This window comes from Oryctolagus cuniculus, chromosome 3, assembly GCF_964237555.1.
Source record: "Oryctolagus cuniculus chromosome 3, mOryCun1.1, whole genome shotgun sequence".
Classification (NCBI taxonomy): domain Eukaryota; kingdom Metazoa; phylum Chordata; class Mammalia; order Lagomorpha; family Leporidae; genus Oryctolagus; species Oryctolagus cuniculus.
In genome coordinates, this window is record NC_091434.1 from 129,389,689 (window position 1) to 129,414,023 (window position 24,335).

The 24,335-nt window shown below is 39.2% G+C and overlaps 1 protein-coding gene across 12 annotated transcripts in view; it reads left to right on the forward strand.

Annotated features, from left to right (window-relative positions):
* Positions 1 to 24,335, forward strand: part of PCLO (piccolo presynaptic cytomatrix protein) — a 526,538-nt gene that overhangs the window by 352,673 nt on the left and 149,530 nt on the right. For all 12 annotated transcript variants that reach the window (XR_007918164.2, XR_007918166.2, XR_007918167.2 and 9 more), the window contains one exon: positions 23,739 to 23,864. Coding sequence is in view for 9 of the 12 variants with exons in the window: in XM_051842632.2 (XP_051698592.2) it covers positions 23,739 to 23,864 (126 nt within the window). In the remaining 3 variants the exon portion in view is untranslated. The remainder of the gene's footprint in view (positions 1 to 23,738; positions 23,865 to 24,335) is intronic.

The window sequence follows — 24,335 nt, forward strand, 5'->3', positions numbered from 1 at the left end:
GACTTTGGATGGGCTCTGGCTGTTGGGGCCTTTTGGGGAGTTTTTTTTTTTTTTGGACAGGCAGAGTGGACAGTGAGAGAAAGAAAAGTCTTCCTTTTCCATTGGTTCATCCCTTCCCCCCCAGTGGCCGCTGTGGCTGGCACACCGTGCTGATCCGAAGCCAGGAGCCAGGTGCTTTTCCTGGTCTCCCATGTGGGTGCAGGGCCCAAGGACTTGGGCCATCCTCCACTGCACTCCCAGGCCACAGCAGAGAGCTGCACTGGAAAAGGAACAACTGGGACAGAATCCGGCACCCGGCAGGGACTAGAACCTGGTGTTCCGGTGCTGCAGGGGGAGGATTAGCCTATTGAGTTGCGGTGCTGGCCGGAGGCCCGCTCTTTCTCTGTCTCTACCTCTCTCTGTAACTCTGCCTTCCAAATAAATAAATAAATTAAAAAAAAATTTTTTAAAAAGCTGATCTCACATAAGTTAAAAATATCATTGTTTTTATCAGAGTATGGGGAGGGAAAAAGGGAAGAAAGGATTGGGAAGGTTGATTGAAGGATAATAAGAGATAGCTAGAAAGAATAGTAGGGTGAAAATATATAATGCTAATTTTTGTTATATTTCTCTATTAAAAAACTCGATGATAGGATTTTGAGATGTTTTCATGCTAAAGAACTGTTAAATCATTGAAAGAATAAATATATTTACCCTGATTGGGAAATTGTATACTTGTAATGAAACATCACATAATATTCCCTAAATATGTTTAATTTTATATGCTTAATTTTTCATTAAAATTTAAAATAAATCTACCATTAATATTATGTTGCTCTTAGTTATAATAGTTTTGTGGAATCTTTAGGCTATTACATGTTAAATGATGTTATCTTCAAATAGCTTTCTTTTTCCATTATGATTTGAATATGATTTTTTCCCATTATACTAAAACTTGTGTATAATGTTAAATAAAGTGGTAGAGCAGACATACTTGCTTCATTGCCACTCTTTGGGTAAAATATTCAATCTTTACAAATATGAGGTTACCTATACTTTTGGTGTAGGTGACAAGTTAGATTCAGAATATTCTCTCTATTTCTAGTTTGTTTAAAGTTTATCATAAGTGCATAGGAGGTTTTATCTAACATATTTACTGTGTATTTGAGGTGATTCACATATTCTTTGTCCTTTTGCTATTAAGGATACATTTTAATTGATTTCTAGGTGTTTAGTACACTTTACAGTCCTTGGATGATTTTTCTTTTTTGGAGGTGTATATGACTTTTATACTCTTCTTGGTTTAATTTTCTTTATTAAGGATAGTGTGTTGATGTTCATGATGATGATTTCTTTTTTGTGGTGTCTTATAAAATTTGTTGGGAAGTGTTCACTTCTCTATTTGGAAGTGTTCCCGTCTCTATTTTTCTAAAACAGTTTGTGAGGTCAGGAATTAACATTAGTATTATTTATTTTTTAATATTTGTTAGAATTTTCCAGTGAAGTTGTCCAGCCTATCTTTTTATTTTACTTTTTTTACTTTGCTTTTTGTTGCTGTTTTTTTTTTTTTTACTTTTATTTCTTTATTTGAGAGGCAGAGAAGGAAAGAGTGTGGGAGAAAGAACTTTCATCTATTGACTTACTCTCCAAATACACACAATGGCTAGGGCTGAGCCAGGTCAAAACTCGTAGCCAGAAAGTTACTTCAGGTCTTCCATGTGATGACAGGTCCAATTATTTGAGTGATCTCTGCCGCCTCTTAGAGTCAGCATTAGAAGGAAGTTGGAATCAAGAGCCAAGGGCAGATTATTGAACCATGGCACCTCCAATATGGAGTGATGATACAGAGTATCTTAACCATTAGGCTAAACACCAGCTCTGTGAGCTTTCCTCTATGTTAAGACATTTAGTTGCTAATTCAATATCTTTACTTGCTGTCAGTCTATTGAGATTTTATATTTTTTGATACAATTTTGATAACTTGCGTCTTTCTACAAATGTGCCCATTTCATCCAGCTTTTGTCATTTTTCTCAGAAATTTATTCACAATATTTTATCATACACTTCATTTCTCTTGGTCATAGTAATGCCTGTTTTTTTTATTCCTTATTTTGATCATTTATGACTTTTCAAATTTTTCCCCTGCTAAATTTGACTGAAGATTTATCAGTTTTGCTAATCTTTTCAAACGTTCAACTTTTGCTCTATGTTACATTTTCTTTCTTTGTTTCTGAGTTCTGTTTTAATGATTCCTGGTTTAAGTATAATTTACTTCTATCACACTTATTTTGTGTTATCTCTTTTTTTTTCTAGTTTCTTGTACTGAAAGTTTATGTTATTTATTTGAGACCCTTTACTGAATAGACATTTAAAATTATATATTTTCCTCAAAGCATTAATTAAATTGCATTTCCTGCATTTTATTTTCACTTTTATTCAGTTCAAATTATTTCTTTTAAAAAGTTATTTACTTATTTATTTGAAAGGCAGAATGACAGAGAAAGAGGGAGAGACAGAAATAGAGATCTTCCATGTGTTGGTTCACTCCCTAAATGCCAGAAATAGCCAGCACTGGGCCAGGAGTCAGGAAATCCACCAGACTCTCCCAGATATGTGTCAAGAACCCAAGTACTTAGGCCATTATTCACTGCTTCTAAGGCACATTAACAGGAATCTGGATTAGAAGAAAAGTCAATCCAGGTCCTCTGTCTGATATGAGATGTGGTCTTCCTGAGAGGCAGCTTAATCTGCTGGACCATAACACCTACACCTCAAATTATTTTCTAATCCCTTCTTTGGTTTCTTTTTTTAATCCATTGCTTATTTAGAAATATTTTTAATTTTTTTTAAACTTTTGTATTGCACATTAGAGGAGAGGGAGAGGGGGAGAGAGAGAGAGAGAGAAAGAGAGAGAGAGATGAGAGGGATTTCTTATCTGAGAGAGAGAGAGAGAGAGAGAGAGAGAGATTTCTTATCCACTTGTTCACTCCCCAAATACTTGCAATGACCAGGGCTGGACCAAGGCTAAAGCCGGGAGTTAGGAACTCAATCCAGGTATTCCGCATGGATGACAGGAACCTGATTACTAGAGCCCTCATCACTGCCTCCCAGAGCCTACATTAACAGGAAGCTGGTGTTAGGAGCCAGAATGGGTATAGAATGTAGGTACTCTCATGTTGGGTGCAGGTATTCTAACCATTGTCTTAACAGCTAGGCCAGATTGCCCACCCTTACAAACATTTTCAAATTCCCCAAATGTCTGGGGATTTCTCCAGTTTTATTCTTGTTTTGATCCTGGTTTAGTTCCATGGTGGTTGTAGAACCTACTTTGTATGATTTCAGTAATTTTAAGTTCATTACTTTCTTATGAGCTGGTAAATCTGAGGTTGTTCCAGTGCTCTTCATTTTTTTCCTATTGATTTAAGGTACCACCTAGTGACATCCTCTCATCCTGCTAGCCATGAATTATCTATCTGTGTTTATCTATGAATATCTTTAATGCAGTTCATCTTCATTTTTGAAAGTTTGTTTTCCATATATAATTTTATCAGTTAACATTTAGTTCCTCTCAGGATTTTGAAGATGACACCCCTGCTTTCTGCCTCCCATTTTTGTTGAGAGCGAGGCCACCCTGACTGTGACAAGATGATGCTTCTCTTGCTGCTTTCAAGATTGTCATTTTACTTTAGCTGAAAAAACAGTAGCTATAATGTGTCTGAGTGTGGGTCTCTTTTTATTCCTCATAATTTACGTTTGTTGAGCTTCTTTGATCTGCACATTAAAGCCTTTTCACATTTGAGCAGTTTGGAGGTCTTAACTGCTTCAGTTATATTTTCACAGCCCCAACTATATTTTCACTGATTCCCATTTCATATATAGCGATTCACTTGGTTTTTCTCTATATGTTGACTCACTTGATGTTCTTCTGGTTTCTGAGGTAAGGCTGTGTTCATTTTTCTTTGCATCTTTTCTTCTCTGCTCTTCATATTAGAAGGATTAGAATGTAAGGAATTGCTGATCAACAAAGGAAAAATTGGCTGATGCACCCAAAACAATAAAACAAACCTTGAAATCCAAAACGCCAAAAGCCTGTGCCCTGATTTAGAAAACCATTCATCCAGTTACCTGACTTCCTTATCCAGCATTAAAACAAAATGTAACTTCCTAAAATGAGTTAAAAACTTGAACTACATTTTATTTTGTCTACATTCCATTTTGCTGATTTAGAATCGCTAGTAAATTTCTTATTTCATTTGTACTTCATGACTTCTTTTTACTTATTTTTGTAATTTCTACTTCTTTTTTTAAAAAGATTTGTTTATTTGAAAGCCTGAGTTACACACACATACACACACACACACAGAGAGAGAGAGAGAGAGAGAGAGAGAGAGAGAGATCATTCATCTGCTGATTCACTCCCCAAATGGCTGCAATGGTCAGGGCTGGACTAGGCTGAGGCCAGGAGCCAGGAATCTCATCAGGGTTTCCCACATGGGTGGCAGGGGCCCAAACACTTAGAACATCTTCCTCTGCTTAACCAAGACTAGTAGCAGGAAAGTGGAAGTAAGGAAGTGGAATGAAAGCAGTAGAGCAGCCTGAACATGAATGAGCGCCCATATGGGATGCTCTTTTCACAGGTGGTAGCCATGCCTGCTATGCAACAATGCCAATCTCTAATTTCTACTTCTTTATTGACTTTATTTTCTGAGCTGCACATTAATTCTGTAACCACAATCTCTTGTAGTTCTTTGAACATGAACATGTTTGGCATAGGAGCTCTAGGGTCTTTGCTTACTAAATAAAATTTCGAGGGTCTCTGAGAGACTGTTTCATCTAATTGTTTTCTGCCAGAGTATAGATCAGATTTTCCTGTTGGTTTGCATGTGATAGATTTTTTGGTGGAAGTCTAAATGCTTTAGATAATACATGTAGCAAAACTATTCAAGTTTTCTCCTAACTGGAAATCTCTCCTGTGGCATATGAAAATGGATATCTCTGCTCAGTTGTTTTCTATTTTCTCTTTATTTTTTTTATTTTAAAGGTATAGTTACAGTAAGAAGGAGATACAGGCAGAGAGAGAGAGAGAGAGAGAGATCTACCATTTGCTGATTTACTGTCCAAATGGCTGCAACTACCAGGAATTAGCCAGGACACAGCCGGGAGCCTAGAACTTTATCCATCTCTCCCACATGGATGACAGGGGCCCAGGAACTTGGGCCATCTGCCATTACTTGCTCAGGCACATAAGCAGGGAGCTGAATCAGAAGTGGAGGAGCCAGGACTTGAACTGTGTGGATTCATCCTCTGAGGCCCACACTGTTGGGATGGTGGGGTAAGAGTGTTCTTCAACAAGAAGCACCAGAGACAGTTCTGGTGAGCATTTCCATTTATTAACAATCAGGCACAAACTTTTATAGGGCAGGCAAAGAGGAGTAGCTAGCTCAGGGTAGCAACAGATATTGGAACCTCTACTCTTCTCCAGTCAGCTTGAAGATCACGTAGCCTATGTAGCCTTCCAGGTGATCTTATGGGACTGGGACACACCTGGGAGCTGTTTACAAGGCTCCTCAGCAGGAAGTGGGGGTGGGGGAAATGTGCCTAAGGCCCTTGCTGCCTACCAGCAGTCAGGTCATATGTGGGTCTCAGTGTGGTCAGAAGACCAGGGTCTTTCCTGGGAGGCATGGTGTGCTATGCCCTCTTAACCTCCTGTATGGGCTAGGCAGGCAGTACCCAAGTCAGGCACAGGATCACCCACAGAACTGGTACTAATATGAGATGCTAGTGCTAGGGGCCACACCGTAACTTGCTGCACCACACCACCGGCCCCAGTTTTTTTTTTTTTTCTATTGTCATCATGATTAATATTACTATTGTTATATTGTTTTATTTTAAAACCAAATTCCTAGGAGTTGTGCCTGAATGGCTTAAGCCATTGATTGGACAGAAATTCTACTCCAGAATCTTCAACTTGTCCATAAAGCTTTGTTGTTGAATTTGTGTATAGACTGGGGAGAATATTCAAAGTTCAAGAAGTTTTTAAGTCTTCCGGTTTTTCAGTTCTACTGCACATCTCTGTAACCTTTTGGATTTATATCCTGCTTGGTCTCTGCTGAGCCTGGACACAGCCTCCCTTTCCTTAGGGATATGGGCTGAGCTTATTAAATCTATTTATGGCTATCAATTCCCAGTCTCCCAATGTAACCCCCAGATAATCCTCAGTGCTAGTGCTTGCCCCATCCCCTATAGCAGCAAAGGTTCTGGTTTTCACAGCCTGTGCTGCCCAAGAGAGCTAGCAAAGACAACTGAGCAGGGATGGGAACAGCCTCAGGATAAGTACAACTAAGATGTCCACTGTTCTTGTTCAAAGATCAATAGTTTCTCATGATCAAATGCTTCTCGGTTTGTGGTATGCTTTTGTTCTCCTTCTGGAGTGATAATGGCTGGTTGTTGCAATGATTTGAATATATTTTGTACCCCCAGATTCATGTTAGAGTGCCATCCCCATGGTGTTTTGATAATGGCATTAAGAGGGTGAAAACTTAATTAAATGTTATATTTAGTAGTGGGAAATGATTGAATTCAATTGGGTTAGTAGGTTGATGTCCCTGTGATTGATTTTTGGTGGCTTTAAAAGAATCAGGGGAGACATCACACAGACGTAGAAAGAACACATGTATTCCTGGCCTGATGTTATATAGCACAGAGGTCACCTTACAGAGCCTGCACCATGCTGTTTCTATTTTCTACCTCCAGAAATGTGAAATAAAATGAATCTCTTTCCTTTTAAGTAGTCTGCCTCAGATATTTCATTATAATAATTAAACACTGACTAATTCAGTTATAATGTTTTGTCCATCAATGTCATTCTTTTTTTGGGAGAGAACTTTTCCTCCCTCTTTTTGTTTTACTTTACAATATTTCTACTTAATTTTACTGTACATTTCTTAAATGGTATTAAAATGCCAAATTCTTCTGGATTGTTTACATTGTTTACATCTTCTTATACTTAAATGTTTCAGTTATTCCTTATGAAATAAGCAATATATTGAAATGTGTTACAAGGTTCTTCTAAGTGATAGTTTATAAATTATTTATTTATTTATTTATTTATTTTAATTTGAAAGGCAGAGTTAAAGAGAGGAGCAGAGAGAGAGGGAGATTGAGATCCTCTGTCCTCTGGTTCACTCTCCAAATGGCTGCAGTGGATAGGGCTGGGCCAGGACAAAGCCAGCTTCTTCCTGGTCTCCCATGTGAGTGTAGGGGCCCAAGCACTTAGACATCTTCCATTGTCTTCCCATACATATTAGCAGGGAGCTGGATCAAAAGTGAAGCAGCTGGCACTCAAACCAGTGCCCATATGGGATGCTGGTGTCGCAGGCGGCAGTTCAATCAACTGCAACACTGCACCAGCTCATATAAATATTTTATTTTAAGAGTATATATTATAAGAGTATATATTTATTTTATTTTATAAACATCAATGTGCAGACAGCTTTTTTTGTTTGCCAATTTAATTTCCTTTGGGTAAATTCCAAGGAGTGGTATGGCTGGGTTGAATGGTAGGGTTATATTCAGGTTTCTGAGGAATCTCCAGACTGACTTCCATAGTGGCTTAACCAATTTGCATTCCAACCAACCGTGGGTTAGTGTCCCTTTTTCCCCACATCCTCTCCAGCATCTGTTGTTGGTAGATTGAAAACTCAAAGCAAACTGGGAATGGAAGGAACATTCCTCAATACAATCAAAGCAATTTATGAAAAGCCCATGGCCAGCATCCTCTTGAATGGGGAAAAGTTGGAAGCATTTCCACTGAGATCTGGTACCAGGCAGGGATGCCCACTCTCACCACTGCTATTCAATATAGTTCTGGAAGTTCTAGCCAGAGCTATTAGGCAAGAAAAAGAAATTAAAGGGATACAAATTGGGAAGGAAGAAGTCAAACTATCCCTCTTTGCAGATGATATGATTCTTTATTTAGGGGACCCAAAGAACTCTACTAAGAGACTATTGGAATGCATAGAAGATTTTGGCAAAGTAGCAGGGTATAAAATCAATGCACAAAAATCAACAGCCTTTGTATACACAGGCAATGCCATGGCTGAGGAAGAACTTCTAAGATCAATTCCAATCACATTAGCTACAAAAACAATCAAATACCTTGGAATAAACTTAACCAAGGACCTTAAGGATCTCTACGATGAAAATTACAAAACCTTAAAGAAAGAAATAGAAGAGGATACCAAGAAATGGAAAAATCTTCCATGCTCATGGATTGGAAGAATCAATATCATCAAAATGTCCATTCTCCCAAAAGCAATTTACAGATTCAATGCAATACCAATCAAAATACTGAAGACCTTCTTCTCATACCTGGAAAAAATGATGCTGAAATTCATATGGAGACACAGGAGACCTCGAATAGCTAAAGCAATCTTGTACAACAAAAACAAAGCCAGAGGCATCACAATACCAGATTTCAGGACATACTACAGGGCAGTTGTTATCAAAACAGCATGGTACTGGTACAGAAACAGATGGATAGACCAATGGAACAGAATAGAAACACCAGAAATCAATCCAAACATCTACAGCCAACTTATATTTGATCAAGGATCCAAAACCAATCCCTGGCATAAGGACAGTTTGTTCAATAAATGGTGCTTGGAAAATTGGATTTCCACGTGCAGAACCATGAAGCAAGACCCCTACCTTTCACCTTACACAAAAATTCACTCAACATGGATTAAATACTTAAATCTACGACCTGACACCATCAAATTATTAGAGAGCATTGGAGAAACTCTGCAAGATACAGGTACTGGCAAAGACTTCTTGGAAAATACCCCAGAAGCACAGGCAGTCAAAGCCAAAATTAACATTTGGGATTGCATCAAATTGAGAAGTTTCTGTACTTCAAAAGAAACAGTCAGGAGAGTGAAGATGCAACCAACAGAATGGGAAAAAATATTCGCAAACTATGCAACAGACAAAGGGTTGATAACCAGAATCTACAAAGAAATCAAGAAACTCCACAACATCAAAACAAACAACCCACTTAAGAGATGGGCCAAGGACCTCAATAGACATTTTTCAAAAGAGGAAATCCAAATGGCCAACAGACACATGAAAGAATGTTCAAGATCACTGGCAATCAGGGAAATGGAAATCAAAACCACAATGAGGTTTCACCTCACCCCGGTTAGAATGGCTCACATTTAGAAAAGTAGTACAATTTTAAGAAAAAATATATTTTAACATATATTGTCAGATTCCTCTTTTATCCTGTCTTTAAACATTTCATTGTGTCCTATTCCCCTGGTTGGTGAGAGAACGATTTCTGTCCTCTTAGGGTAATGGCGAGAGCTGATCCCGTGATGCCAAACTCTGGATACGTGAGTTCAGATGCAATTTGCCAGTCACATGCTCACAAACTGGACATCAGGACACCACACGCAATACAGGCCACATAAAGGTTGTGTTCAGGAGCAGAGTAAACCACCAGGGGCTGTGACTGGCAAGGTTTTTAGTAGCAAATGGTGGGCAGGTCCCCAGTTCCTACAGGAAGGTTTGATTGGCTTCTTGAATAATCCCTGAAACCTGTTGCTCACTGAAAAGCTGGAACTGCACCTAATTACCTTGCCAGGATGGTTGTCTGTCCAGTACACTTATCTGGCAAAGGAGGGTAGGCAGTATCACTTGTGGATCTGCTCTTCAGATGGCATCAGAAAATAGGGAAGCCCATCATGTTGAATCTTAATTTTAGCCCTTAAACCACAACTACTACTTACTTCCTTTCAGTGACTAATATTCAAGCTCATATGTTATTATTTTTTGGTGTTGTTTTGCTATAACAGAATGCATTAAAGGGACCAGTGGCAGCCTTTGGCCTAGCAGTGATGATGATTGAATCAGAGTGCCTGGGTTCAGTGTCTGTGTCTGTCTCAAACTGCCGAGGCAGCAGTGATGGCTAAAGTAATTGGGTCCCTTGTCCCTGACACCCATGTGGAAGATCTGGATTGAGTTCCTGGTCCCCACCCCCGGCCCTAGCCATTACAGTCGTTGAGTGTAGACATTGAGGAGTGAAGCAATGGATGGGCTGTTGTCTCTTTCTCTCTCCCCCTCTTCTTCTCCCTCTTGAATTAATAATTAAAACTTTTTCCAAAAAGGTTTTTTTGAAGATTTATTTATTTATTTGAAAGTCAGAGTTATAAACAGAGAGAAGGAGAGGCAGAAAGAGAGGTCTTCCATCCTCTGGTTCACTCTCCAATTGGCTGAAGCTGCTGCAGCTGTGCAGATCAGAAGCCAGGAGTGAGGAGTTTCTTCTGGGTCTCCCACGTGGGTGCAGGGGCCCAAGCATTTGGGGCATCTTCCAGTGTTTCCCAGGCCATAGCAGAGATCTGGATTGGAAGTGGAGCAGCTGGAACTTGAACCGGCACTCATATGGGATGCCAGCACTGCAGACAGCTGCTTTACCCACTATGCCAAAATGTTGGCCCCAAAAAAGTTTTTAAGGAAAAAATAGACACTGTAAAGGAAGTTAAACTTGCAATGATTTCAGTGATGTTAACACTGTCAAGTTCAATTCAGATTCTGCTTACCAAGCCAACCATGAACTCATCATAATATTTTGTATACTCTTGTCCTCATTAATTTACTCGAGACAGAGAGGGAGAGGAGCAGCTCCCATCAGCTGGTTCACTCCCTAAATGCCCCTGATGGCAGAGACTGGGCCATGCCAAAGCTGGAAGCCAGGAACTTAATCCAGGTCTCTCCCAATTACTTGAGCCATCATTGCTGCCTCCCACCATCTGCATTAACAGGAATCTGGAGTCAGGAGCTTGAGCTAGATATCAAACCTAGAGACTCTGAAATGGGACATGGACCTCTTAATAGCATATTAACTACCAAGCTAGATAGTGACTTTATATACTAGTTAATTTGTAATTGTAAGTCTTATTTTTAGTAATAATTTGAGTATAAAGCTATGTAAATAAAATAAAGTTCAGGATCTTGTACTGTGGCACAGAAAGTTAACCCTCTGCTGGTGATGCCAGCAACCCATATAAGAGCACTGGTTCAATTTCTAGCTCACTGTTTCTGTTCCAACTCCCTGCTAATGCTTCTCAGAAAGCAGTGGAAGAGCCGGCACCGTGGCTCAATAGGCTAATCCTCCACCTTGCGGCGCCGGCACACCGGGTTCTAGTCCCGGTTGGGGCGCCGGATTCTGTCCCGGTTGCCCCTCTTCCAGGCCAGCTCTCTGCTATGGCCAGGGAGTGCAGTGGAGGATGGCCCAGGTGCTTGGGCCCTGCACCCCATGGGAGACCAGGAAAAGCACCTGGCTCCTGGCTCCTGCCAGGATCAGCGCGGTGCGCCGGCTGCAGCGGTGGCCATTGGAGGGTGAACCAACGGCAAAGGAAGACCTTTCTCTCTCTGTCTCTCTCTCTCTCACTGTCCACTCTGCCTGTCAAAAAAAAAAAAAAAGAAAGAAAGCAGTGGAAGATAACCCAAATACTTGGGCTTCTGCCACGCAAGTGGGAAACTCGCATGGGGTTCCTGGTTCTTGGCTTTGGCATGGACCAGCCCTAGCCATTGCTGTCATGCGTGGAGTGAATCAGTAGATGGAAAATTCCTTTCTCTCTGTCATGTTGTCTTTTTTTTTAAGATTTATTTTATTTATTTGAAAGAAAGAGTTACAGAGAGAGGCAGGGACAGAGAGAGACAGGTTCTCCATCTGCTGGTTTACTCCCCAGATGCTGGTTCATTCCGGCAATGGCCGGAACTGTGTCAATCTGGAGCCAGAAGCCAGGAGCTTCTTCCGGGTCTCCCACGTGGGTGCAGGGGCCCAAGGACTTAGACCATCCTCCACTGCTTTCCCAGGCCATAAAGGAGAGCTAGATTGGAAGAGAAGCAGCCAAGACTAGAGTCAATGTCCACATGGGATGCCAGGGCTTTAGGCCAGGGCTTTAACCCACTGCACCACAGTGCCAGCCCCTGTCATTTTGTCTTTCAAATTAATAAATCTTTTGAAAATTATAAGGAGTTCAGGTTGAGTCTGTTGTAAAAATCACAATTTCTTTGAGGTAAATTTTGGTGAAACTTGGTAATAAAAATATTCTTAGAAGCAAAAGAAATTTTTATTGTCAAGGCTATTTCTGCCGAAATATTATCAATTTTTCTGACATCTGTCAGGACAAATAGTGCTTGTGTATTGTGTTCCGGCTAAGGAAGTGACATTGTGGGCTTTGCTTTTGGCCAGAGGTTGTTTATCACATTTTTGTAGGAACTGTTAATAAAGTAGAAAAAAGGCATGAATAACTGATTCCATGAAAGAGAGTGAAAATATTCAACATATCTTTTTGGGGAGGAGTATAAATGGTGGTAGTAATGTAAAATGTATGTGAAGAAGAAATGGGGTTCTAATAAAGGAGTAAGGATTTATATCGATCTTCTAGAATATGGGTTTGACAATTAGAGTGATGAGTGAAGGCTTTTAGAAAGAAAAAAAGAATCTGGGAGTCAAGAAAATAAATAAAATGAATTCACCTTTTGTTTAAAGCATAATTTCAATGGAATGTTTGAATATTCTAAACTCAGTCATTTTTCACCGTGGAATACATTTCTTGTCCATACCAGATGGAGTAATAATTGTAAGAGTAAAGAAGATAAATAATTATACTAAATAAGACAAAGTATCCCTTGATACATTTTGGAAGGTAGAAACTATTAAACTATGTTGAATACTTCCTTCACCAGCAGAAAATTGATTTTGACATTTGGTGTATAGTATAAAAATAATCTGAACACCTGGATTTTGACAGGTTTTAACAATAAAAATTAATAAATCTGATGTAATAGCAAGTTAGATAAAAGTAAAATATAAACAATTCACCTTTGTGTTTGCTTGGGTGGGAAAAATCCCTAAAATGACTCAGCAAATTTATTTCTGTTTTCCCTGAATCAGTTTCTCAACTCCCTGTAAAAACAGTAGTAGTTGTAAAACTATTATGTTACCAGGCTTGTGTGCACCTTGTATATTTGCTTAACCAAAATGTAAATATTAATACAATTGGTTATTAATTTAATAGACAGCATTTGTATTAAAATGCTGGAAGCTAAAAACTATGTCAGAATTTTGTAATTGTAGATTAAATTGATCAATTTTATCGTAATTTTTGTGTAAGGTAAAGATAGGGGTCTTGTTTCATATTTCTGCTGTGGAGATCAAGTTTTCCCAGAACTATTTGTTGAGGAGACTGTCCTTCCTCCGGGAATTGATTTTATATTAGTTGGTTGTAGATGCATAGATTGATTCCTGGAATTCCTATGCTGTTCCATTGGTCTACCTGTCTATTTTTGTATCAGTATCAGGCTGCTTTCATTATAACTGCCCTGTAGTATGTCTTGAAATCTGGTATTTTTATGCCTCTGGCTTTGTTTTTATTGTATAAGATTGCTTTAGCTGTTTGGGGTCTTGTGTTTCCATTTGAATTTTAGCATTATTTTTTCTAAATCTGAGAAATATGTCATTGTTCTTTTGATTGCGATCACATTGAATCTGTAAAATGCTTTTGGTAGTATGGAACTTAAGATGACGTTAATTTTTCCAATCCATGAATATAGAAGATTTTTCCATTTTTTATCTTCTTCTATTTCTTTTTAAAACGTTTCCTAATTTTCATGTAGAGATCTTTTACTTCCTGGTTAAATTTGTTCCAAAGTATTTACTTTTTTGTAGATATTGTGAATGGGATTGATCTAGAAATTCTTTCTCAGCCATTGCATTTTCTGTATATACAAAAGCTTTGACTTTTTTGTGTTAATTTTATATCCTGATACTTTATAAAACTCTTTTATGAGTTCCAGTAATGTCAAAGTGGAGTCTTTTGGTTCACCTACATATAGGATCATGTCATCTGTATATAGGGATAGTTTAACTTCTTTCTTTCCAATTTTTATCCATTTTATTTCTTTTTCTTGCCTAACGGCTCTGGCTAAAACTTCCAGGACTGTACTGAATAGCAGCTGTGAGAGTGGACATCCTGATATAGTTCCAGATCAATTCAGTTCTCATTCAATTAGGTGCTGGTTGTGGGTTTGTCATACATTGCCTTGATTGTCTTGAGGAATGTTCCTTCTGTACCCAATTTGCTTAGAGTTTTCATCATGAAAGGATATTGTATGTTTTCTCTGCATCTATTGAGGTAACTCTATGGTTTTTGTTCTTCAGTTTGTTAATGTGATGTATCACATTTATTGATTTGCAAATGTTGAACCATCCTTGCATACCAAGGATAAATCCCACGTGGTCTGTTGAATGACTTTTCTTATGTGTTTTCGGATTCAATTGGCTAGTATTTTGTTGAGGATGTTTGCATCTATGTTTTTTTAGGGATATTGGTTTATAGTTCTTTTTCTCAGTTGTGTATTTTTTTTTCTGGTTTAGGAATTATGTTGATGCTGGCCACATTGAAGGAGTTTAGGCAGATTCCCTCCCTTTCAAATGTTTTGAATAGCTTGAAAGAATTGGATTTAGTTCTTCTTTAAATATCTAGTGAATCCAACAGTGATGCCATCTAGTTCTGAACTTTTCTTTGCTGGGAGGGTCTTTATTACTGATTCAGTCTCCATCTTAGTTATTGGTCTGTTTAGGTTTTCTGTGTCTTCATGACTCATTTTTGTTAGACTGTATGTGTCTAGGAATCTATCCATTTCTTCTAGATTTTCCAATCTGTTACCAAATAGCTCTTTGTAGTAATTTCTGATGTTTCTTTTTGTTTCCATGGCATCTGTTGGTAAATTTCCTTTTTCATCTCTGATTCTATGGATATGGGTATTCTTCCTCTTTATTAGTTAGCTGGGCCAATGGTGTATCAATTTTATTTTTTTCAAAGAATCAACTCTTCATTTCACTGATCTTTTGTATGGTATTTTTAGTTTCAATTTTGTTTATTTCTTCCCTAATTTTAAGAATTTCTTTCCTCCTACTGATTTTGGGTTTGATTAATTGTAGTTTTTCTAGGTCCTTCAGGTGCATTTATAGTTCATTTATTTGGTGTGTTTCCAATTTCTTGATGTAGACCAATTGCATAAATTTTCCTATTAACACTCTTTTTTGCTGTATTCCATAAATTTGGTATGTTTTCTTGTTATCTTTATTCATTTCTGGAAGTTTTTATTAAATTTCTCTTTTGATTTCATTTTTTAACCTAGAAACCTTTTATTTAAGGCATATAAACTTCTTGCATTTCATATATACAAATTTAGGGATATAGTGATGCTTCCTACTCTACCCTTCCTCCCACTCCCACTCCTACTCTTCTTCTAAGACCCACTGTTCATTCAGTAGCATGTTGTTCAGTCTCCATGCCAAATGTTTTTGAGGTTTTGGGGTTGTTAATTTTCAGCTTTCTTCCATTGTGGTCAGAAAAGATGCATGGTATTATTGTGATTTTTTTGTGCATTTGCTGTGATTTGCTTTATGGCCTGGCATATGGTCTATTCTGTCGCTCCCCCTCTTCGTGGAGGAACGACACAGGACCCTGCGCTGTTCTTTCGTCTGCTCGGCCCTCCCCGGGTTTGCTGCTGGTTCTTCCCGGGTTGGCTACTATCCCTTCCACCTCCGTGGAAGGGCAGTTCCCCCTGGCCGCATTCCCCACTTCCGCAGGGGAGCGGCACACCGCCGGCCGGGTCTCTCGGGGGCTGCACGGGTTCCCTTAGATGTTCCCCATAGATGTTCCTGGTGCATGCCGTCTCTCTCCTCCTTTATAGTCCTTCTCCGCCAATCCCAACTCGGCTGCCCACACGCCGAGTACGCTGCTCTCCAATCAGGAGCAAGTCCTACAGTTAATTGGTTGAACTGGAGGCAGCTGTGCGGAAGCTGTTTACTTCTCTCCCAGCGCCATACTGTGGGAGAGCAGATGCACAGAACAAGTCCTAATTCGAGCAACTCAGTCTAGTCCGGATTGCTCCCCACACTCAGTCTAGTCCGGATTGCTCCCCACAGATCCCCCTTTCTTTTTATTTTTTGGCGTTGATACGCGCCTGTCTTCGGTGTCCCGCAGCACACACTCTGCTGTACTTGCTAGAGTTGCCACAGGCTCTTACAAGTCCTATCAATCAGGAAAACCGAATCCGGGTCCTCTCTTCGCCATTGTGAGGAGGTTTTTAGGCGCTGATACGTGCCTGTGTTCGGTGCCCTGCAGCGCATACTCTGCTCTGCTAGAACTGCCTGCAGGTGTTTACAAAACCTATCAGGCAAACCGAATCCAAGCCTTCTCATTGCCGTATTGTGGGGGAGACTTATTAGTGTTGGTTTGTGCCTATCTTCGGTGACCTGCAGCTCATACTCTGGTCGAGCTTTGCTGGCGCTTACCGCCTTAAATCAGGCAGACCGAATCCAAGCCTTCTAATTGGCATGTTGAGGGGAGGCCTTATTTCTCTCTATTTCTCTATCTCCGGGCATTCCTATCTCTCCCATTTCACTTCTATCTTCCAGCATTCCCATTTCTCTTTTACTTCACTTCCAAACTTCTGTTTCTCTTATCCCTGCGGCTTTCCGGCACCTCGCCCCGCCGGCGGGTTCCCGGCTCTGCGCCGCTTCAGCCCGCGCGCCTCTCTGCGCGGCTTCCCGGCTTTGCGCGGTCCGCGGTCTCCACGCTTAACCCTTTCGCGTCTGAACCACGGCCTACGCCAGCGTTCCCTATCTATTCACGCCCCGTGCTCTCTCTGCACGCGGCGGCTTCCGCGAGTAACACAGCGTAGCTTGCGTCTCCGCCACTAGGATTCAATCTAAGTTCCCCGGGCTAGCCTGGCGAATTCAACCCAGCGTACGTCTCCGCCCCACGATCTGGCTTCCCGTCCTTTGCTCCCCGGGCTAATCAGACGGATCCCAATCTGGCTTGCGTCTCAGCTTCTGGTTTCAACTTTTCGCCCCCTATTCCCGGGCTAACTTGAGAACCCCAAAGTGGCTTTCGTTTCCGCCTCGGCCTGCCCCCCGCGGCTTCAATTTCCCTAACATTTTTCTCTACCCGGTATGTTTCCCCAAGTTTTCTTCCAACGATATTCCTCCCTCATTTCTCCTGGCCTCTCCCCACAGTCCGCGTCCGAGTCTGTTTGTTCTAGCTTTCACTTTCGCTTTCGACCTTAGAGATTTCTCCCAGCTTCCCCCCGTAGTCCGTATCCGAGTCTATGCCTAGGCTTTCAATAGCTTCTTCCGGCTCCTTTTTCGTCCGGCTTTTCCCTAGGCTGTTTGCTAGTCTCTCCGATATTTTCCCAATTCTTCCCGTTTCTTCCCTCCTAAGTTTCATATCCGTCCTAGGTTTCCTATCCGAGTCACGTTTCTTCCCTCCTAAGTTTTCTATCCGTCCTAGGTTTCCTATCCGAGTCACGGCACCATTATGTCGCTCCCCCTCTTCGTGGAGGAACGACACAGGACCCTGCGCTGTTCTTTCGTCTGCTCGGCCCTCCCCGGGTTTGCTGCTGGTTCTTCCCGGGTTGGCTACTATCCCTTCCACCTCCGTGGAAGGGCAGTTCCCCCTGGCCGCATTCCCCACTTCCGCAGGGGAGCGGCACACCGCCGGCCGGGTCTCTCGGGGGCTGCACGGGTTCCCTTAGATGTTCCCCATAGATGTTCCTGGTGCATGCCGTCTCTCTCCTCCTTTATAGTCCTTCTCCGCCAATCCCAACTCGGCTGCCCACACGCCGAGTACGCTGCTCTCCAATCAGGAGCAAGTCCTACAGTTAATTGGTTGAACTGGAGGCAGCTGTGCGGAAGCTGTTTACTTCTCTCCCAGCGCCATACTGTGGGAGAGCAGATGCACAGAACAAGTCCTAATTCGAGCAACTCAGTCTAGTCCGGATTGCTCCCCACACTCAGTCTAGTCCGGATTGCTCCCCACATATTCTAGAGAAAGAATGTATATTCTGCAACTGTGGGATGAAATGTTCTGTAGATATCAGGTAGGTCCATTTGGTCCATAGTGTAGATTAATTCTTTTGTTTCTGTGTGGATTTTCTGTCTAGTTGATCTGTTCATTGATGAATACGGGGTGTTGAAGTCCCCCACTGCTATTTTATTGGAGACTATGTCTCCCTTGAGATACATTAGCATTTTTCAAATAGCCAGGATCTCTGAAATTGGGTAAATATACATTTCTTGTAGTCATTATCTTCCTGTTGAATTGATCCCTTAATTATTACATAGTGCCCTTTTTTGTCTCTTAATAGTTTCTATGTTAAAGTCTATTTTGTCTGATATTAGGATGGCTACATCTGGCCGGTGCCGCAGCTCACTAGGCTAATCCTCCGCCTTGCGGCGCCGGCACACTGGGTTCTAGTCCCGGTCGGGTACCAGATTCTGTCCCGGTTACCCCTCTTCCAGGCCAGCTCTCTGCTGTGGCCAGGGAGTGCAGTGGAGGGTGGCCCAAGTCCTTGGGCCCAGCACCCCATGGAAGACCAGGAAAAGTACCTGGCTCCTGCCATTGGATCAGCGTGGTGCACTGGCCGTGGTGCACCGGCCGTGGCATTGGAGGATGAACCAACGGCAAAGGAAGACCTTTCTCTCTGTCTCTCTCTCACTGTCCACTCTGCCTGTAAAAAAAAAAAAAAGGATGGCTACATCTGCTCATTTCTGCTCTTCGTTACAAGAACTATCTTTTTCCATCCTTTCACTTTCAGTCTGGTTGCATTTTTGTTGTTGAAGTGTGTTTCTTATAGGCAGAAAATAGATGGGTCTTGTTTAATCTATTCAGCCAGTCTGTATTTTTTAACTAGAGAATTTATATTCAAGGTTACTATTGATAAGTAATGACTTAGCCCTGTCATTTTTTCATAAATATTCCTATTGTTTGCTTTGGATTTCTTCTGTACTTTTACTGGGAGATCATTTTGATTATATTAATTCTTCCAGTTCATAAACATGGAAGATTTTTTCATTATAAGTATCAAGAAAATGTTCAGATTAGTCTATATAGTTCTAATTTTGCAATTGCCTTTATATAAGCGATAATGAAGAAAAAGGAAATTGCTACATCTTTGCATGAATGAGGAATGCATGTAGGAAAGTGACAGTCCTAAAATATTTCCTGGAATTATTTTGGAATCATACCAGGGTGTGGATAGTGAATGAATGTGAGCTTAAGTTCACAGCAATGTGGGATGGAAAGTCCTCTATGAATCCTTAATATATATATATATATATATATATAATATAACTATAAACTATATAAACTATATAAACTATATAAACTAATAGGAGCAGCTGAGTTTACCATTTGCATGCTCAAATGTGCAGTTGACTTAGCTTTGGCAGGAGTGTGATGTTTCTTTTTGGGTGTTGCTGGAAATTGCCAATATGGAAAAACTGTAGTATTTCATATGACACACGGAGAAAATTACTATGGATTTTTAATATACTTTGGCTTATGTTACCAAACATTTACATGGATAATTTATAACAGAAATTAGTACGTGAGGGAGTATAAAAATAAACTCTCATAGCCATAGTATTATAATTAACATTTAAACTACATAAAATACATTCAATTGAATAATTCTGATGGACTTGTCCACTTGTCCACTACTATTACTACTTCACAAATATTTGGCTAATCTGCTTTCTCCTCAGGTGAACTAATGCCCTGACAAAACTCTATTTTTGCAATTAAATATATTATGCTACATATTTTCATTCAATGATAACTTTATTAGAAATACTAAAAGTACTATTCAAAAGATATAGTTTGTTCACTACATTACATTTTACTTTCCTTTGATGCTTATGTGTAGCATATGATGATGTTAGAACAAATGTTTTCCTTTTCTCCAAATTTAATGCTCTGATTATGACCTCTTAATATTTTCATATATTATTCTAATGATAGAAGTAAAAACATTCATTGTGCTACTCTAAAATACTAAGCTTGTAATGTAACAGTAATAAATATACAAAATTAGTAGATTTAAACTGCAAAGTTAAATGCAAATGCAAAGATTTTTCCTAAGTATACTCATGTTTGTTTTATTAGTTTATTTTAAAAATGACTATGTGATTCCATATTTATTAATATAGAGACTTACAATGATGAATTTAAAATTGTATTTCTAAGATTAGGAGAGGTAAATTTTTTCTTAACGGTTTTTCTACCTTTATCAATGTACTCCTGTTTTCTACAAATAGTATATTCCCAACATAAAGTTTCTCTAAATTTTAAATTACCCTGTAAAACTTCCGTATCTACAGCTGTGCTTATATTTAGTGAAATTAGTATAACTCTTGACTTTCTTTTTTTTAGTGAAGCACTTATGTTCTCTTATTGGTTCTCTCTACCCTACCAACTGGGAACTCAGCAGCAAGACCAGTGCATTTTCATGGCATCTCAGTAGCATGTTAACAATGCTTCTAGATAGAACAGAAGGAGAAAAGGAACCTATGGTAAAAAAATGTGTCAAAAGTTGGAAAACAATGATACTACAAACATCATTAATCAAAGGCCATTTAGTTCTTAGCATTTCAGTTTAAAATTAATGTTACTTCTTAAGTTTATCAAACTTTTATTGGCCTCCTGCTTTTGGATTGAGTATGGGCATTACATTTTTATGGGTGTATTTTTTGACATTTGTATCTGTATTTAATACATAAAATGTGGAGTTGAAACTATAGAAATGTAAAATCAAGATACCAGATTTAAATCCTTAGAAGTTATATAAATCCATTTCATTTTCTTTTTTTAAAGATTTATTTATTTATTTATTTGAAAGGCAGATACAGAGAGAGACAGAGGTCTTGCATCTGCTGGTTCACTCCCCAAGTATCTGCAATGGCCAGAGCTGGGCTGATCAGAAGCCAGGAACTAGGAGGTTCTTTCAGGTCTCCCATGGGAGTGCAAGGGCCCAAGGACTTGGGCCATGTTCTACTGCTTCCCCAGGCCATACAGAGAGCTGGATAAGAAGTGGAGCAGCCGAGACTCAAACCAGTACCCATATGGGATGCCAGCACTGCAGGCGGTGGCTTTACCCACTATGCCACAGCGCCAGCCATTTCATTTTCATGACATACAAATTGGGATGCCAATTAGTACTGTAAAATAAACCAATCAGGTAATTTTCTTGGGCCTTTTTAATTTCTACCATAATATCATTTCACAAATATTTAATATTTATATTCAGCTTTGTCTACATGTAAAACAATGCCATTAAACAATAGCAATAAGAACAATAGCTTTTGGCTTCATTTCTGTGTATATAATATCATTCCTCATAGTATTGTCATGACTATTATTCCACTGAGTTTTATGAAGTGTATTTAAAAAGTATTTTAGTGTCTGAGTTTGCTAGCAAGAGGATATATTTTATAAAAGAAATAATTAGTGTGTCTGTGCTCCTTTACCACAGGGTTTTAGAAAGTGCTCAGTCATTGGCCGGCGTGGCGGCTCAATAGGCTAATCCTCCACCTTGCGGTGCCGGCACACTGGGTTCTAGTCCCGGTCGGGGCGCCGGATTCTGTCCCGGTTGCCCCTCTTCCAGGCCAGCTCTCTGCTGTGGCCAGGGAGTGCAGTGGAGGATGGCCCAGGTGCTTGGGCCCAGCACCCCATGGGAGACCAGGATAAGCACCTGGCTCCTGCCATCAGATCAGCGCGGTGCGCCGGCCGCGGTGAACCAGCCGTGGCAGCAATTGGAAGGTGAATCAAAGGCAAAGGAAGACCTTTCTGTCTCTCTCTCTCACTGTCCACTCTGCCTGTGAGAAGAGAAGAGAAGAGAAGAGAAGAGAAGAGAAGAGAAGAGAAGAGAAGAGAAGAGAAGAGAAGAGAAGAGAAGAGAAGAGAAGAGAAGAGAAGAGAAGAGAAGAGAAGAGAAGAGAAGAGAAGAGAAGAGAAGAGCTCAGTCGCTAAGAATGAAATGGCTTTAAGGATCCAATGACAATCCTCCAGGCATTGTCATCTACAGAATGAAATGGTCACTAAATTGTTCAAATAATAAAACAAAGCCACTTAGGCTAATTAATAAATGTTGACATTTCACAACTACCCTTTTAGGCATACCTTTATAAGGTGTGACAACCTTAAGTTTATTTGTGGATTTTAAGTATACAGGTGCATTATAGATTATATGAAGATAAAATAACTTTTCATGGAGTACACTTAGATTCTAACTCTGTAGTTTAGAAGAAATACGTGAGAGATGCTTTAATCTATATTCTTCTGTCCTCTACATAGATTATATAATAGGAAAATTTTGACATGGGACATGATCTTGCATGTGTGTAGCTCTTCATCCTAAGGTAATCTCTTGAGTCATTTTTTGGTGTCTCAGACTGTGTCTTAATGCCAATGTGGATATGCTGATCACATTAGAAAGTTAATATTTATTCAAGTTTTTAATGAAATCTTTAACGAATTGTGAATTACAGCTCATGAGTAATTCAACAGTGAAAAATGAAAGCGAACCTGCTTTTCTTTTCAGAGATAACTTGCCCTGTAACTCTTCAGTGGCCATTTGAAAGGCCTCATTTTGTAATTTCTAAAATGTTTTTAGTACACTGTAAAACTTGGGCTAACATTGTTGATTAAAGATTAACTAGCAAGACTTGTTAACCTGCTACTTCTTTTTCACAAATATCTAATGGCTTATTATGGAATTAATCCTGGTGATTCCTTAAAGCCTAACATCTGAGAACTCAACTGTTTCCCCAGTGATGTATTAGAAGTGATGTATTAGAAGGTGCTCCTCATGTTTTTATTGTTTAAGTTAAATCTTCAAAGTGTTTGCAGATGGAGGAGGTGATGGTAGAGAAGGAGAGGGGAGAAATGGGAGAAAATAATGTGAGGGAGGCAACAAAGAAGGAAAGAAAAAAAGGAAAATAAGGAGAAAGGAAATTGAGTTGGAAGTACTACATCAACTAAGAAGAAGAAATTATGTTTTATGAAAATATATCCCTGCTGAATAAAAGACAGAAAGATTCTGTCGTAATCCATTGCTACTGGTTGTTGAATGTTTGAACTGTATAGATGCTGGTCAGAGATTGTTTTTGAAGAATGAAGTAGAAAGGTGATAGGATTTGGAAAAGAGTTAGGTTTTAACTTGCAGATTTTCAGAGTTGAAAATGGTACTTCAATCACTGAATGAAATGAATTTCAATGTATACATATAATTATTCCTTTATTAAAATTGAAGAATTATACTTTCTTTTAGTACTCTCATTTTAAAATTTCTTTCAATATTTGAAACTCAAATATGGCTGGTACTATATATACTTGCTAATTTTTAACTGATTTAAAAAAACATTTAAAATGTCAATAATTCATACTTATCTCCATTAGTTTTCTCATAATAATTATTCTCCATCTTCTTTCCATGTGGATCATTACAGAAAAATCTGTTCTGTACAGTAAGGTAGTTATATAAGTCATTATTCTTCATCAGTCAAGATAATTTTATTATGTTTTGTAGTAAATGATATGTTAATACACAATACTAGTTGATGAAATAGGCTAGAATAATAATTCACAGGTTATGTGCATGCTTTTTCATTAAAATATTTTGTTAATAAGTTATTTATTAAAGATTACAGCAAGACCTCAGAATATTCTATTTCACAGCACTTATTGGAATCAGAATAATGTATTTTGTTATTAACATCTAGTTCCAATGTTCATGTTCTAGTTAGCTTCTGAGTGCCACAACCACTTTTTGTGTGTCCTACAGCTTATGATAACTATTGCTTTTTTAAATTACTACTAAAAATCACTAATTTTTCAATACAGGTAATGGATTAGGAATTAGAATTGTGGGTGGCAAAGAAATCCCTGGACATAGTGGAGAAATTGGAGCCTATATTGCCAAGATTCTTCCTGGGGGAAGTGCAGAACAGACAGGGAAACTTATGGAAGGTAAGAATAAGAAATTGCAAAGAGAAGTGAAATGAATGTAAATATATTCATTATTAAATATTATTTAATATGAATTTTCTCTTCCTTTTGCTGTGTAGATAAACCTCTCTCTTTAGAGTTCATTGTGAAATTTTGATATAGCAATATAAAAGAAGATATATGCACAAATATATTCATTTTATATTGAATTGCATTGTCCTTCTGGCTGTTGGTTAGATATGGAAATATGCTGTTTAAAACTAATCCAAATATTTAATGACTGAGACAATTTTATTTAAAAAGCATTGATTATCTAGATGAATGTTTCATAGATACCAAGCAAAGTTATATTGAAATCAGAGCTACAGAAATTCAGAAGGTGATTCAGTACATGCTAAGGTCAGGTCAGTGGACAACCTGCAGGTCAAATCCATCATCCATCTGTCTGTAACTAGAGTCTGATTGGAATACAGCTGTGATAATTGATTTGCA